This window comes from Protopterus annectens, chromosome 13.part0, assembly GCF_019279795.1.
Source record: "Protopterus annectens isolate FY-2018-M chromosome 13.part0, PAN1.0, whole genome shotgun sequence".
NCBI classification, from domain to species: Eukaryota; Metazoa; Chordata; order Ceratodontiformes; family Protopteridae; genus Protopterus; species Protopterus annectens.
This window is the reverse complement of record NC_056747.1, coordinates 840,196,506-840,214,083: the sequence shown is the minus strand read 5'-3', so window position 1 is coordinate 840,214,083 and position 17,578 is coordinate 840,196,506. Positions and strand designations below refer to the sequence as shown.

The window sequence follows — 17,578 nt, the reverse complement described above, 5'->3', positions numbered from 1 at the left end:
GTATTCCCCTTTGTTCTGGTAGTTAGGAAAAAATACTGGTAAATTAATAATCTAATTAATGTTGACTTCCGAAGCTACCCTGGGAAGGAAGGATGGGTTAGTGTGTAGCGACACTATCTTTGTGAAAGATCATATAAGGGACTTTGACAGAAAGAGTTTGAAGCACCGACACCCTACTAGCAGACGTGATGGCAACCAAGAAGGTACTTTTCCAGGTCAAAAATTGTACATCCACAGATGCCACAGGCTCAAAGGGAGGAGAAACCAGTGCCTGTAACAACAAAGTGAGGTCCCACAGAGGAATCGGATCCATAACCAGGGGTCTGAGAGGAAAGGCACCTTTCAGAAATGTTTTACAAAGTTTAGAGGACGCCAATGAAGACATGTTTACCCCAACATGAAAATTAGAAATGGCAGCTAGTTGGACTTTCACTGTAGAGGAACTAGCGCCCTGATGTAAAATGCTAGTTAGAAAATCTAAAACTTATGAAAGTGGTGCAGGGAAAGGATCCAAAGCCCTCAGAATGGTCCATATAGAAAAACGTTTCCATTTACTGTGATAAACATTTCTGGTGGACGATTTATGAGCTGCCACCAGAATGGACTTACAGGAGATGACAGACTGGGAGTCCTAAGAATCACGGGAACCGAAGCAGCCAAGCAGTGAGCTTCAGACTGTCCAGCTTTGGATGAGGGATCCCCGAGGGATGTGAAAACAGATCCGGGACCGAATCCACAGTCCATTGTGGAACAACTAGATGAGACCTGAGTAAGGGAAACCAAACCTGTCAAGGCCAGAATTGGGTGATGAGGATCACAGTGCTTCCCAGTCTTCGGACGTTCTGTAGAAACTTCACCATGAGGGGAAGAGGAGGATATGCATAAGGAAGCCCAGAAGGCCAAGTATGAATCAGAGCGTCTCTGGGGGCTTCTCCCAGTGTGTGGGGGGGGGGGGGGTCAGAGCGAAAAACTCACTGCATTTTGCATTGGAAGGAGATGAGAAGAGATAGAAGCAAGGACGACCCCACTCTAGGAAGATCTATTCTGCTACTGAAGGCTTTAGAGACCACTTGTAAGGCATCAGGACAGATCTGCTGAGCCTGTCTGCTAGAATGTTGGAACGTCCTGGGATGTCCGTTGCCACCAGAAAACGGCAGGTGGAAATCGCCCATTCTCACACTCTCATGGTCTCTCGACATAAAGGGTACGATCTGGTTCCCCCTTGTTTGTTGATGTACCAGACCACTGACATACTGTCTGTCTGAACTGCAATCGTTCCCAGAGGAAGATGAGCATGGAGGGCCTGCAACACAAGAAGAACTGCTCTCATCTCTAGAACAGTGATGTGCAGATAGGTCTCGGCAGTGCACCACATGCCTTAGACTGTCCTTCTTGAGCAGTGCTCCCCACCCTAGTAGGGAGATGTCCGTGGTTACCATGGTTTGGGGTAAAGGAGGTTGAAAAGGACATCCCTTGAGAAGATCCGGGGACTGAATCCACCACCAAGGGGAGTCCCATCACACTTTTGAAATTCTCACTGGAAAAGACAAAGGAAGGTCTAACAGTGACCACTGAACCGCCAGTATCCACTGCAGTACCCTCATATGAAGGCATGCCATAGGAAGAAGATTTATTGTGGCCGCCATGGAACCTAGAGCTCTTAACACTGCTTCAGCTGTTGGAAAACGAGTCTGAAGAATGTGTAAGGTGTGTAACCTCAAGCTGGGTATCCTGTCTGACATGAGAAACACTTTTGTTTGTATCGTGTCCAGCTGTGCCCCAATGAAATCTAAAATTTGAGCCGGGTGAAGAGCAGACTTGTTCATACTTATTGTAATGCCCAACGTATTGGCTAGCTGAAGGAAGGAGTCCCTGGCCTGACATAGTAGATGCTCTGAAGGGGCAGTAAAGAGCCAATTGTCCAGGTACGGAAAGGCCTGAATGCTTTGAAGCCTCAGGTGAGCCACTACTACCGCCATTACCTTGGTAAACACCAGGGGGCTGTGGTGAGACCAAAGGAGAGGGCCCAAAATTGGTAATAATTGGCTCACAGCTAGAAGTGAAGGAACCTCCAGGAGCGCCTGTCCATCCTGTCCTGGAGGTCGATCGAGCAAATCCAGTGTCTGGCCTGCACATAAGACAGGATAGATTGAATTGTGACCATTCAGAATTTTGTCTTGGTTACTGCAGGTTCAATTTGGACAAATCCAATACTGGTCTGAGGTCCCCCATCTTTTTGCCAATAAAAAGAACCTGGAATAAACCCCGGATCTGGACTGGTCTGGGGGGACTGGTTGGATAACTTGTTTTCTTAGCAGTAAGTCTACCTTCACTGCTGCTTCCTCCCGCTGCATGGGTGGGACATCCAGGAGGGTTTTGTTGGATGGGGGAGAATCCTTGAATGGGACGAAATATCCTTGAGATATTACTCGCAGCACCTACTGATCTGTAGTGGTAGACTCCCATGTTAGTGGGTGAAGCGACAAGCAACCCTTGAGTGCCTCCAGAGATGGACAGCCGGGCAACCCCCTTCGGGTTTATCAGAGAAAGGTTCTCGGGACCCAAAATTCCTAGGACCCCCTCTGCCTCTATGGCGCGTCTATCATATTCCCCTCTGCCTCTGGGGAAAGGTGAGCCCTGAGCGACCCAGGAAAATGCGTGTGACTTGCAAAACCACATCTTCTTCTGGCCTCGCTGGTTCCTGGAAAAGGACCTTTGAGGTGGTGAGAAGCAGATCCCGATGGCAGACAGTGTCTTCCTGTCCTAGTCACTCTGGACCAAAGTCTCTCTGACCATGTTCCCAAAAAGGGAAGAGCCATCATAAGGGGCGTTGGTGAAAGACACCTTGAAGGGCTCCGAGAACTGACATAAGCGGAGCCAGGTGTGGTGCCACATGGCAAAGCCTGACCCCGCTGCCCGTGCAGCTCCCTCCATGGCATGGGAGAACGCGTGTTGGCTACAGGTTTTAGGGTGGCCATTCATGCAAACATCTTACTGTCCTCTGCCGACATGGACCCTAGGGTTGACTCCGTGACTTCCTTGACCAGATCTCTCTGGAGTGGAATAACGTGCGCCATGTAGTTCAGCACCCTCACACAGAAGGTCACTGAAGCATAAACTTGCTTCCCAAAATGATCCAACTCTTTCGACTTGCGGTCGGATGGACAGTGGAACTCTCCTGGGTGAGTTCCTTCTTGGTGGCTGCCGCCACCAGCATAGCCTCTACAGGGGACCCCTTGTGCCAGTGTAACTTGTCCATGGGGGGGCTTAAAACCTTGTCCGGGCACTTGGGTATTGGCTCTACTGTGTCCAGCTCCTTCCATGCCACAGATGTTATCAAATCCACAAGTAGATCAGCAGGAGGGGACACCCAAGAGGTAGATGGGCCCAAGCTGAGTGCCGCCAGAAACACGGACTCGTCAGAGGTTGGTTTTGGGTTGGGCCACCCCCCCCTCTTTGGCAAAGAATCTCCATGATGTCTCCAAAGGAGATATCCTTGGGGGGTAATCTTGGGGAACCTTCCCCTTCATCCAGGTCCATGTCTTTGATGTGGGGCTCTGGAGGAGAGTCCAAGTGCCTCCTTTTACAAGTATACTTTCAGGGGGGGCTCCTCAGGGGGGGCTATCTGGGGAGGTCTTTCAAGCAGAATGCCCTGGGGCACTATGGCTACAGGCTGTCCCTTATAGGGCAAGATGCTCGGACCTACACTCATGGCCAGGGGGGGTCTGGATGGACTCCAAAGACAAAACGGTCAGAGGCCTTGACCCTGTGAAAACTGTCTCCACCACGTCAAATGCTGAGGGGGAACGGACCTCCTGGGCTGAACTAGAGGAAGCCGCTCTCCCCTGATCCAACCAGGGAATCGGAGCAAAGCCTCTAGGAGCTGAGATGCCAAGGGGGATGCTTCTCTCTGACAAGCTCAGAGCCGAGAGCACTCCCTCAGATCCCGAGGCTATGGCTCCAAGAGCTTGGATCCAATCTAGTCGGATCCAACACACTCAAGGCACTGGCCAGTGTCGAGGTACAGGGTAACATCGGCGCCGACCCCTCAACTCTGACTGTCCTCACATCCAACAACTCCGAAACCACAGGTCGGATCAGAGAAGTAGTGATAGGTCTAAACACTGATTGGAAGGTGCCTGCTCCAGTGGGAGAAGGCCCCTGGCAAGACCCCCACTTGGATTTGAGTGAGGATAAACCTCCGCATCATCTTGTCCATCTCTGCTTCAGACAGGCTCCGTGTAGAGTGTGAGGACACTGCCGAAGCAGGCCAGGAAAGCTGGTGGGGAGAAGGCCTAGGGGGCAACAGGCTAATCTGTACGTCGGGCTCAGGGGAGAACCTAGGGGACCTGAGCCAAGGTGTCCCCTGGCCTGGAAACAGAGGACCGGCCTCTGATAAGTGGTCAGGGGAGTATTTGCGAGGCCAGTCCTTCTTGGCTTTATCCCCTTCCCCAGGCCTCTTGGTGGGAGGGTGAGTCCCAGAAGCCGTGAAAGGGGAAGACAAAGCAGCAGCCACTGCTTTCTTAGCAGGGGAAAAAAGGACCTCAGTCCCAGCAGAGAAGGGCTACAGGCCCTTAACAATCAGTTTGTCCCGCCTGTCCTTGAGTGCTCTGGGATTAAACCCAGCGCAAACAGGACAGGGGGACTGGAGGTGAGCCACCCCCAAACAAACCACGCACAGAGTGTGGCCATCCACCGGGGAAAGCTTATGGCCACTCTCTGTGCACCTTTTGAAGCCTTGCTTCGGGGCGTCTGCCATGCCTCAGCTGGCCCAAAAACAAACGCACACACACACACACACACACACACACACACACACACACACACACACACACACACACACACACACGCACGCGCGCACACACACACACACACACACACACACACACGCACACGCGCACACACACCATGTGGAAAGAGAAGACGGGAGAAAAGATAGTAAAGCCTACAAGAACTTTGCTACATAGAACCCTGAGGAAGTATAGCAAAGTTAGGAGTATAAGATAGAGATAGAAAAAGCTAAAAATAGGAATTAACTACTGTTCAAAAACACCGCTAACTCAATGGAGTTCAGACTACACTGCTTCCTCTCAAGCGGCAAACGAGATCTGAAGGGAGAAGGGAGACAGGAGGCATTATGGGTAAAGGGAGGAGCATGGAGCTCGGAGCCATAGCTGGAAAATGCAGCTGTGTCGGATCTGATGTGGATCTGAGGACCCACAGGTTGAAGAACAAATGAAGTAAACAACTTCAGATCTGTATTTTGCCCTTTATCACTAAATCAAATTAACAAAAAAGGGTAATCTCGACATTTAATACTTAAATACTTATTCTTACTTAAATTATAGTATGCAGTTCTCTTACTCTTAACAGTTTCCTAAAAAATATTCTGACATTAATATATTAACATGGCATGAACATATTCACCTTAGCATTACGGAAAGAAGGCATACAAAGTTGTCTAGTTAAATCATTATAAAGGATCATAATCCAAAATGTCATTGAATTTGGATGAACAGGAATAAAAACTTTCTTGTACAATGTGTGCCACATTAATATTATTATGACCATGATTAATATCACTGGGAAAAACATTAAATGTAACTTACACATCTGCGTTAATATCTCTGTTTTAAAGCAAAGTTCTCCTAGGGTTATACTTCTCAACCTCTTACAGCAAGAAATCTGGACAAAGGCCTCAAACATAGGGACAATTTTTAAATATTGCTATTACAAACTGAGAAAGTTGATAGAATAACAGGTTTTGTATTGGCATGAATTTTCTGAACGGTATGAAGTTGGAAACTCAAATGTCTGTCATTATTTTCTGACTTCAGTCTTTTAACTATATGCCAACAATTTGCCAGAAAACCACAATGTTATGAAACGTGAACCTAAAATATGAGGTAAAAAGCAGGTCATTCTGCAAAAATCTGTACAGTTGAGGCGAATGTTTAGGGTTATCTTGAATCCCGTTTCAAGCTATTCTAGAGATACTACAAATTGTCCGCCTGTTGATACTAAATAAATCTAATAGTAAAATATCAGTCATACTAAAATCATTAACAAACAGCATCTGATTACTTCTTTTATCTCCTCTGCTGTTGTTGGCTATTCTACAGTGTAAGAGATACCATTAAAACATCTTTCAATACCACAGAATGACAATGTCTGGTTAAAATTCTCTTTCTCTCTACTGCAATCTTATATTATTCTTCATGCTTGAACTATTACTTTCTGCAGGTACATTAGAAGCTCCACTGTTCTTACACTCAGAAGCTGCTGATACACTGTTACACAGCCTGCTGATGTCCTCTTTTTTGGCAAGATGTACTGAGTCTGCCACAGGACTCGTGGTGGTGGTGCTGCGGTAGCGTTGTCACCTCAAAGTAAGACGTCCTGTTCGATTCTCAGCTAGACCGTCTTCTGTGTGGAGACATGCATGAATGGGCATACCTTCGTTGAAGGTTGTGCATCAGGGCCGGCAACTCGGCATGTAAAAATCTACTGCCAATCATTAGCGGACCGGAGTTCCGCTGTGGCGACCCCTAACTGGGAAAAGCCACAACAACAACTGAGTCTGCCACAGGAACCCTTCTCATTGTAGTACAGTCATTTAAATCACATTGTAACTTGTTACATTTGTGGGTCTGCAGTTCTTTTTCCAGTCTTTTCAGTTTAGTGTTGATGTTGCCAACAATATCATTTACTTCAGATATCTCAATAGTCTTAACTGGCCATATACTTCTCTAATTTTAATTGCCAGCTAGTACCTGTTGTTTCACCAACCCATGCTCTGTTAAAAAGTACTCATATTCTTAGAACAAATTTGCACTGCTATTAAAATCTCTTCTTAAAGGCTGAGTCAATCTCATTTGAAAAATCAAACTGTATAGTGTGTGTGTGTGTGTGTGGGGGGGGGGGGGTTGAGGGCTTTTGAATGCCCTAATACCTTTAAGTGTTATTTCCCATTTAGCACAGTATTTTGAAATAATCACATGAACTTCCTGTGAAAACATTCTCTCCAGTTTTCTTCAGATGATAATTTTATATTTTCTGCAAGTTTAAATTCAAATTTGGAACTACTGAAGAAAATAGTCCACTGTAAACTTTTTTGAGCATAAACCACATAAAAAAAATTCTGACACAGTTATTTGTTCATTACTACTTTTATTTCTACCAAGTCATTTAAGAAACTCCTTAATAGTTCTTGGGTTTTTGATCAAAGCCCCATATTTCTTAGTTGCAGCCCTGCCTCAGACTTCAGCAAACTGCTAGTGGTTGTACAAGTGAGAAATATTTCATGTAAAATTGAGAAATCTTTCATTTTTTATTCCACAACAGTGTTAACCTGCTTATTGCAAACTATGACTGATAGAGTAACTGTAAAGTCTGGGAAGTAGTTTAGAATTCGGAATGTAAATTTCATTTTAAAATCACCTTTTACATTTAAAACAGCATGTTCTACTGTCATTAAAAAATATTACTGCTAATTTTACAACTTCTGTTTTGTATCTCTTCTGGCTAAAGCCTTGACAACAACATGCACATACGTTAAGAATTCAGGACAAGTATAACAGGGCAAAAAACAAAGCAACATTCCAAAAATGTAATTTTCTTTTTGTACAAGGATGGCTTTCAAAGCAGTCACATGTTGTTCAAAGAATAGCACAAATATAACTAAATAAATAAGTATGCCAGTTTCCCAAAGATGACTGTCTAGTGAACAATCTGCAGAATTCTTAACTGTGGAAGTAGCACAGTTGCCAGTTTACAAAAGCTCACCTTACCTGTTTAGGTTACCTTGACAGATGGTACACTACAGGCAGTATATACATTATATCATTTTCCATGACATGTGTGTTTTGGTTTGTGGGGGGCACGGTTTCACCCTACCTCTCCTAATATGTGACTGCAGGTGGTTTGGTGACTTAGATATCATAGTCTGCAATAAAATGTCAGCCACAAGTTAAGTATCGCTATAATGGGTCTGCATTCTGTAGTTTTCACACTAAATATCAATTTTTGGAATTAAGTATATTATCTTTAGTGTCCTCCATACCAAACTGAATTCCACAGCCATACAAATACTGCCTTTGCCTAAATGGAAGTGCCAAGAATCATTAATTGGGAATCCTACTCTAGCAAGGATCAGAAACATTGGGAAAAATGAGTAAGCATCAAGAAGTTATTTACAGGTGCCGTAAAGAAAATACTGGCCCAACTTGCTAAAGCAATAATCACAACTGATAAAATATCAAATAAAATAAAATGAAACGCACTAGAAATTAGTGTACTGCACTTTATTTCGATGGTTTCGTCTCTTGGACTTCTTCAGAACAATTGAGTAAACTTCAGTTAAAAGCACCCTCTTTATAGCCATTGTAATAAAACAATTAACAGACTAACAATTTTTTAATTAAAATAATTCACTTGTTTAATCACAGCCTTCTATCGTTTAAAAAACATTTAATGTTTATATTCTCATTTGAGACGAAAAGCGTCAAAATAAAGTGCAGTACGCTAATTTCTAGTGCATTTTATTTTTTTTTTATTATATTTTATCAGTTGTGATTATTGCTTTAGCCAGTTGGGCTAGTATTTTCTTAGTATTTTTTTTCTGTTTTATACTGGTGAAAGTTTTTCTGGCCGAAATACTTTTGAAATTCTTTTGGCTTTTCCCAGTTAGGGGTCACCACAGCAGAACAATGGTCCACAGAATGATTGGCAGTGGAGGTTTACAGTGTTGAGTTGCCAGCATGACGCCCAACCTTCCACAGAAGGCACACACACACACAAACACACACACACACACACACACCTAGAGCCAATTTTGAGTGCCCAGTCCACCTACAGCAAGTCTGGGATGTGGGAGAAAACTGGACCACCTGAAGGAAACCTATGCAACCACAGGGAGGACATGCAGACTCCGCAAAGAAGGCACCCCAGCCGAGAATAGCATTAAAACAAATACTAATAAATTCAAATAGAGACAAAGCTGGATTATAGTGGTGGTATGCAAAAACTGGGAAGGCAGAAAGAAAGTACCTGAAAGTGTAAAATCGATCACTCAGTGAATTAAATACATACATACATACATACATACATATATAAAAAATAAAATATATAACAAAAACATGATAACCTACATTCATCCAACCTATAACTGATAGCTAAGACAGTAAAGTAAATGTTAAATATTTTGTTGGCATTTATATAATATACATATGTGATTAGCAATTCAACTTTCTTCCATTCACAAGTCCACTGTCCGAAAGAATGAAGCTGCAATTCCACATTCACTTAAAAAGATCCAGACTATTATGTTTTCCTTCACTAAAAAGCAGCAATGATTCTGAAAAAGTACATTTCTGAAGTACTGCTCTCAGCAGGGCAAAATGGACCAAACTGTAGCAGCAGTAATGGTGGTATGGCCAGGTCCCCAGATCTGAAGACAATATAAAAACATAAGTATGACAGGACAACTGCTTTATAACTGTCTGAAAGAGTCATGGCATTTCCAATATGCATATGGAGGAATGACTACTACAAAACTGCCGGAAATGTTCAAACAGATCTATACATTCTACTTTACCTATATATAGAAAAATAACTTTACGTGATTTATTCAGAAAAAAGTATATTCTGTCAGAATGCCATCTAAGCATAACTAGAATTGTTGAAAAATGGTTCTCATTACATACATAGCAAAAATGATTACTTGGCTAAAATACATTTAAACTTTTAGGATACTTTACCAAAACTGGAGGTAGTCTCCAAAGATCAAGCTTTTTAGTTGCCAGACGGTGAGTCTTGCACTTGGAGCAGTAGTACATCTCATCCTCACCTAACTCCTCTTCACTTGTGAATGCCCGAAGACAGCTGTCTAGGCTAATAGGTTCGGCCTGGGCACGTCGACTTTGTTCAACACTGGCATGGTCATCAATAATCTGGTTTTAACAAATTAACATATTACAAAAAAATTAGCTTAATTTATTACTCTTTTTCTCAGTTTTCATTTATCTATATTGCAGTCCTTTACAGACCATAAATGTCATGGTGTAAAATGCAGTCTGATGCATTATTCAACACAGCACTAAATGGCACATTCATTTCTCTTTTTTCTTACCACATAGCCACTAGCTACTACCCCCACTTTAATGTCCTGGAAGTCTAGGCTCACTCCATTCAGTTATACCAAGGATATGGACCAACTCAGCATATGTCATCAAGTCTGCTCTCTATTCAGGTTACAAGAGGGAAGGCCCCATCAGCCATAAGAAGCAAACAGGGCCTTGTTCTTATATGCCAGAGGAAGGATGAGCAATGTCTCATCATAAACTCACTGTAAGATGCAGTAATATAAAAAGAATGTCCACTCTTACGAATACTTTCAAACACATCATAGTGTTCTCTACATTACAGTGCTGTATGCCATACCTCCTAATAACAGAACATGTATCCTCTTTTCGTAAAATTTCCCCTCCAGGTAAAATAAGGGTGGTGATTAGCCTAGTTTACAGGCAGCATAGAAAGGTACCATGACTCTATGTGAAGAGGTTATTAGAGGTCATTTTGCTGCTGTTGGACAACCCTACACAACTGTAGAATCCAGATATATATGCCTCGTTGACGGGTGATATTTGACTTAGAAAGTACAAGTTAAGCTACCTCTGTGCAGGTATTACTTCAGGTAAAACCAACAAGATATTCCAAATCTGCAACTCATTAGCTGGTATTTGCATGGGGAATCTCTGCCAGTTTGATTTCTATTTGTGTACTAACAGCGATATAAACCTTTTGGGCTTTTCACTTTTCTCCATGGGTATGAACCCATGGAATTAATTGTGTGGCAGCATGACCCCTACATGAGGTGGTGAAAGGGGGAGACCCTGGAAAAAAGCCTTTTTTGTCTGGATGAAACTTCAACCAGTATGCTTCATCTGGTCATAGAGTCAACCGATTTATTTTCAACAAGATGTAGTGGAGACAGAAGTTGAGCACTTACCATAATGCTGGAGCTGTTCATACCAGTCCACCTTATATGACTGATGGGTACTGATCTGTTTATCAGATCCAATCTGGCCAGTGCCTTGAGCTCCTTTAAGATTTTTCCCTCCCATAATCTCTTGGGTACTAACTCTCCTCAGACTGTGTTTGCTGCTTAATATTAAAAAGATAATGACTCATGGAGGAACATAGGAAAGGTTGACAGAAGAGATTCTGGATGGTATGTCAGGTCTTCAGGAAAGCAAGAACTTGGACAGGGGATGCACAGACGGACATTGCATTAGGCAGACTAAGATGAAAGGATCCAGGGTTATGCTAAGTACAAAACTTTCGTATCCTACTCATCCAGTCTGTCTGATCCAACTGATGGTTGAGAATCCCAAGCTATTTTTAACACTGGCTAGCATCATGACAGGATACCTTTAAGGAGCTCTGAAGGAAGCCCTGGATCTGGACAATATATCCAACTTACAGTGTTTGGTAAAGGTGTGCAACATAGGCCAAAATGCTACAGCACAAATTTCATCCACAGTGGCATTCCTAAAAAAAGGCTGAACTAGTGAGTGACCTTGAAGAATGAGCTTTCACGTTGACTGGCAAAGATTTGTTCTGTGAAGTACATGTAAATGAAATATAATCTGATAATCATTTAGACAAGATTACTTTAGACTCTTTTTTTTTTTTTTGTCCTAATCTGGTAGCAGCAAAGGAGAACATTTACTTGTCTTTTCTGAATGCTTTTGCCTTGTGAAAACAGAATTTCAGCTGTCTGTGAACATGTAGGGTATGAAAAATAAGTTAGAATGATTATTGAAGAAAACAGCCATATAAATAGACGGTTTGGATTGATCTCTGAAGCAATCGTGAAAATAAAAAAACAGACTGGAGGATGCAGAAAAACAGAGTGAAATCCACACGGTATTAGCATAATAAGAAACTTTGGTACTTACGTATTATCGCAACCAGATTTTTGCTGTTGCGAATTTCGCTTCATTGAATACAGACAACCGCATGAAACATTCCAAAGTGTTGTGCAAACTCATTATTGCTGGCAAAAAATCTCTGGACTACCTTCATACACATAAAAATATGAAACAATCATCTTCCCTTTTTGCGTACATTACAGACGCATGCTTGAATTGTAAGGGATGCTGTCTTAACTGATGAATGGAATATTTGAACCGTGAGGAATGAAGCCCTCACAGAAGGAAAACACAGACATAGGAACGATATTTTGGGTAAAGTAATACTTTGTTAAAAGTGTGTACACAGAATGGAAAACAACCACTGCAATGCGAAAGCTGAGGAACACTAACTGCTGGTAACATTTCAGGGTGGATAATGTTGATAGCAGTTTATGGGTTCCTGATTAAACCGGACTAAGAACAGTACGGAAAACATGTTACTGGCTGATGATGCTCTTCTTCCTGTCGTTACTGCCATGTTTGGACCTGAGACTGTGTGTAAAAATTGTAAAAACTAAAATAAAAGTTATGCATAACTCCTGTGTCTCTGCCTTTCAATGTGGGGGGGGGGGGGAGTGGTGAGCAATTGCAGTGAGTAAGACAGCAGCCCTGACAGCTGAAGCGTGTATGCACTTTACTGCGAGCTACATGACATGCTGGCGGTAAAGTGCATACCTAAACAGTGATATTAACTTACTCATGTTTTGGGTGATAACCCTGCCTAAAACAACTGTCAGTGTGAAAGAAAAACCATAGTCTGATATTGTCACGCCATGAACAGTTACATTTCCACATCGGGAAACAACTGCTATTATCGCAAAAATCTGGTTGCGGTAACACGTAAGTACCAAAACATTTAATCCACACTTTTGTAACCAAACTTCTTCAGAATAAATTATGCATGCTCTACATCACATTTAAAAACAGTTTTGAAATGCCTCTAAACCAATAAACACATCTTTCCACTTACACAATTCTATAGTTAATAAAATTTCAAAGCTCAGGAAGTTATTTCCTTATATAGGCTCTACGGTCTTTCAAAAAACATTTAATGTTAATTCTGAATTTAATTTGATTTGCCATAAAGCCTCCTTTTGTTCAAGATTTGTTTTAAAATTGCCACCCCTAAAATCATGACTTCCTTGCTCCAGCACAGAAAACAAACATTTTTATACATGGGACAGGTGATAGTATGCTTGTAAAAAGCATTTGTCTTGTCTTGTTTTCTAATGTAATAATGTTCCTTTATTCTAGTGCATTAGAACTCTTGTAGTCATACCAATATAGAATGCACTACAGTATGCACACATACATTTACTCTTACATTTAAAATGCCCTGGAACTTTCAAAGTGTAAGGCAAATGTTCTAAATTAACTAAGGGACCTTCAGAAATGTATCTACATATGTTACAATTCCCACACTTATGCATGCCCCATCTTTTCTGTGTGGTATTGGGACAATAAACAAGTTTTTTTTTCTCTCTCTAAAATGTTTTATAAATTATTTTGATTTTTATATACAAACCTTAGTTGGGTCCCCACAATGGATAGTAAATCTTTATTTCCCTCTAAAATTTTCCACTTGGCAGAAATATCTCTGATAATACCACTACCTACTGTAATGTCCAAACAAAAGTAATTACAAGCATCAAATGTATTCTTGTCATGGTTCTGTTTTATATTAAAGTTGGAAAACCCATGCTCAAGGATGGCTGGAAAGAGACTGTCCCTATTCTGTGCGACATATTCAGCATGCTCTTTCAACAGAATTTTACTATACCCTCTTTCAACAAACAAGGTGGTAATACATTCTATTTCCTTCAAAAAGTCACCCATTTCACTTGTCATTCTACTGGCTCTTATGAGCTGTCCTTTTGGAATATTATTCTTCATGCAACAAGGGTGCATGCTGGTATAATGCAAACAACTGTTAGTGAAAGTTTCTTTCCTGAAAATCCTAACTTATAAAGCTTAACATCCCATTCTAAAAATCACATCCAAAAAATGGACTTTTAGTCCCACATCCCCAAGGACAATTTTTAAATATCCTGATCTGGAGTTAAGGGTGTCAACAAAACTTTGCACTTTTTTTTTTACAATCCTGAGAATAAATGAAGGATTAGTTTGGACAGGCATTGCTTTATGGAAGACTAAGTATAGAGAAGCATGACATAAAGCTTGTAATGCTGAACTTTTCTAGAAGACGCAACTGTCACCAAACTAGTATTTTCCAGGACAGGAATTTTACCTATGCTGAAGATGCTGGCTCAAAGTATGTCAAATTGTATTATTATAATAATGCATGGAGGGACCATTTGGTCTTTTATAAGAGATTTGTGGATGATGTAGTTGTCCTGTGAGAGGGTAGTTATGAGACCTTACTATCATTTAAGCAATATCTTGAAACAAGCACCACGTTCCTTAGGTTTATATTACATACAAGCACCACGTTCCTTAGGTTTATATTACATACTTCTATGGATGTGATAGAAGTTTTGGATGTCTAGATATGTACAAAAAAGGATGGTGAAATAAAGACAAGTCTGTTAAGGAAATCATGTTGGAGGAATGGTCTACTTGTGAGGGGCAGTATGCATCCCAAGCACATATTTCCCAATATAGTGAAAGGACAAATGCTACGTACCTCAAAAATAAGTACTAATGACATTGTTTTTTCTGAAGAAATTGCTAAACTATGTTTTTGTCTTGAGGCTGTAAGAAAACTGAATTGGGATTGGTAAGACAAAGATCTGATGAGTTGAGGAGCTCTAGTGGACGACCTTGGTATTATCTTAGATCTACACCTTCTAGTGGAGGAATGGGAGGTGAAAGATCAGTTAATACACCTCTAAGAATCACCTTTAAATATAATAGCAACATCTAGGACACTGGGCTTGATCTTTGGCATTATCTTCATAAACAATCTTCACTCTGCCTGCCAACCTACAAAATGCAGATGATTCTACCTCAGTCTGCTCTGCCCCAACCCTACAAAACTGTAACAAAACACATAAGATACCTTCACTTCTACTAAATCTTGACTTGTCTATGCCCACTTATATCTGAATCCCCAGGGGGAAAAAAACTAATGTTATTCACTCCCAAACAAAATGCTAATCAAAAAAGTCATTTAATATAACCTTCTCATATAAAATCAGTACAGTAACCACATCTAAACTTCAAAGAGTAAGAATTTATGACAAACTCAAATCCAACCACAATATTCTTCAAAGTCATTAAAAAGATACATCAAAAACTAGGCTCATTGTAGAGAAATAAACAATACATCTCACAGATACTGTTAGAAACACTTTTCATTTTTACTTACTTACCTGCTTCCATCCCTTTTCTATGCATTACCAATTCTAACAAATCTGAATGCCACCCTTAAAACAAAATCAGATGCCTGCTACAATAAAGCAGCCGAATCTGACACCAATGCACCCTATAAAATGCATCACTATTTTCCAATAAAAAGCAATAAACTGGCCTAACTACCTTACCTACACTTAACTACTCACTGCCTGTAACCTCATCCATTCCCCAGATAAATATTCTGCATTACAAAATATCCTACAGTATTTGCCTATTGGGAACTCGTAATAGAGTACTAAATCTCATCTAGCAGTCAGAAAACCTAGTAATAATTCCAGTGAATCCCTCTACGCTCACTCAATACATTTTAAAAATCTAGAATTCCACTCTAGCACATCTAAAACAACAAGAGAATACAGCTCAGTTCAAAATCTGTCTTAAACAATATTTACAAGATATGGCTACGTTCTTGCTCAACTCCAGGTTAATTGATCCTATTATTTCCTTTCTGCAATTCTTAGTTGCATATATTCTTTTTTCCCCCCCTATTTTCTGGTTACCCAAGTATAGCCAATTACCTTTAAGTGAAAGCAATTTCTCTCTATCTAAACCTAAGTATATCCAGGTCTCTTTCTCTTTTGCATGAAAATATTCATCCTTATATTTTTCTTCTCTTCCCATATGTGTTTTTTTTTCCTGCATTTAACCTGTTGTTAGTTAGAACAATATAATCTTAGCTAGAATAATGTCCAAAAAGTGTTTTTATTCTGCATCTAACATGATGATAGATTAATACCATGCTAGCTAGAACAATGCAATTTTATTTTTTTTAACTGTCTTACCTTTTTCTTCATCTCATCTTAATTGCACATATCCTATATGCATCGTTAGTCGTTATTACAAATTTACCAAAGGATATCAAGTTTTTACACTAAATATTGAATATATATATAAAAAAAAACTTTTTGTGTGAAAAACTTGGTTGTATATATTGCTTTTTAATGATGGTAATCATTTGACGTTTTTAGTTTAATTATTTCCCTGTAAAGAGGTGTTTTTACTGCTGTTTTAATATTTCTATTGACAGGAAGTTACGTGTACGGTTGGCCATTATAAAAGGATCTTATTAAAAATGCAACACAACTCTGATGATGCCCATGTGGGGGGAAAGCGCTTAGTCATGTTTGCTTGCCTTTATTTTCTGTCTATTTAGCAGCAGTACTATTAACGAACTGAGTTTGTACTGCTCCATTGTGCCTGTGGTTACTTATGGAGACATTCTTGTGTAAAAATCTAGTCTGTAGGGAAACCTGTGGTAGAAAGAAGGGAGAACCACTATTGCCTTGGCCAAATGGGAGTCACCACCACAATTTTGAAGAGTCCCTCTAAATCTTTAGAAGAATACTGGCTATCAATGGGCATAGTGAAGAAGCATGCAGGAGCATTGCAATCCACAAGAACAGCATTTTGTGTAGAATAGGAAGAAATAGAGAAATCTGGTTCCCCGCTCAGCAGGGAGGGATTCCCATTGCCAAATATATTCCCACTGGATTACATGAAGAACACCTGTCTGAAACATTCTGATGCCAATAGGGAAGATGAAATGTCAAGAGACATAGAAAGGTTGCTAGGGTGCGGGGGACCTGAATGCTGACTGGGAGGCTTTTCTTTGACTTTTAGAGACCTTTCCTTGAGCATTTGTTCCACTGTTTTTAAAACCTTGATTACTGACTCCTTGCTGTTTACATTGTTTATTGGAAAAGGGAGCTGAGGTAGAAGGAAAACTATTATTTTGTCTGCAAAAATGAGGGTTGAAAAACATGTATCACTCCGAATTAGCTTTCCCTTTTTATGACAGTTTTTAAACACATCAGCTGTAGAAGGGACAGAGTCTCTTTATCCAAAGAAGAATCTAAGATCTCTGGTTTAACATCATCAGAAAGATTTTGAGAACTAAGCCAAGTAAATCTCCATAAAACTGATCCAAAAGCAGCAGTTTTGGAAGAAGGGTCAACAGCATGAGAAGTACACTTTAAAAATGCTTAGTCACTTGAGAAATGGCTGTCACAGAAGCATTTAAAGGACAACTACGGGAAGTGTAACTAGTTTTCTACTTCCTGATGCTTTTTTCTCCTCTATCTGTCAGTGCTGGCTGTAAAAAAAATCATTCGGGCATGGGGTAGCATTTATTTTTATGTTTCGATCGTTTGCCGTATTTCTTCTAGCGGTAGAGTTAGCTATCTGTATACAAAATTATTATCGCGCTCTTTCAGTAATCATAAAGCCTA

General features: G+C 40.7%; 1 protein-coding gene across 2 annotated transcripts in view; it reads right to left on the bottom strand.

The window, feature by feature from the left end:
* Positions 1–17,578, bottom strand: part of USP32 (ubiquitin specific peptidase 32) — a 3,310,274-nt gene that overhangs the window by 306,314 nt on the left and 2,986,382 nt on the right. For both annotated transcript variants that reach the window (XM_044054559.1, XM_044054560.1), the window contains exon 30: positions 9,759–9,950. In XM_044054559.1, coding sequence (XP_043910494.1) covers positions 9,759–9,950 — 192 coding nt within the window. The remainder of the gene's footprint in view (positions 1–9,758; positions 9,951–17,578) is intronic.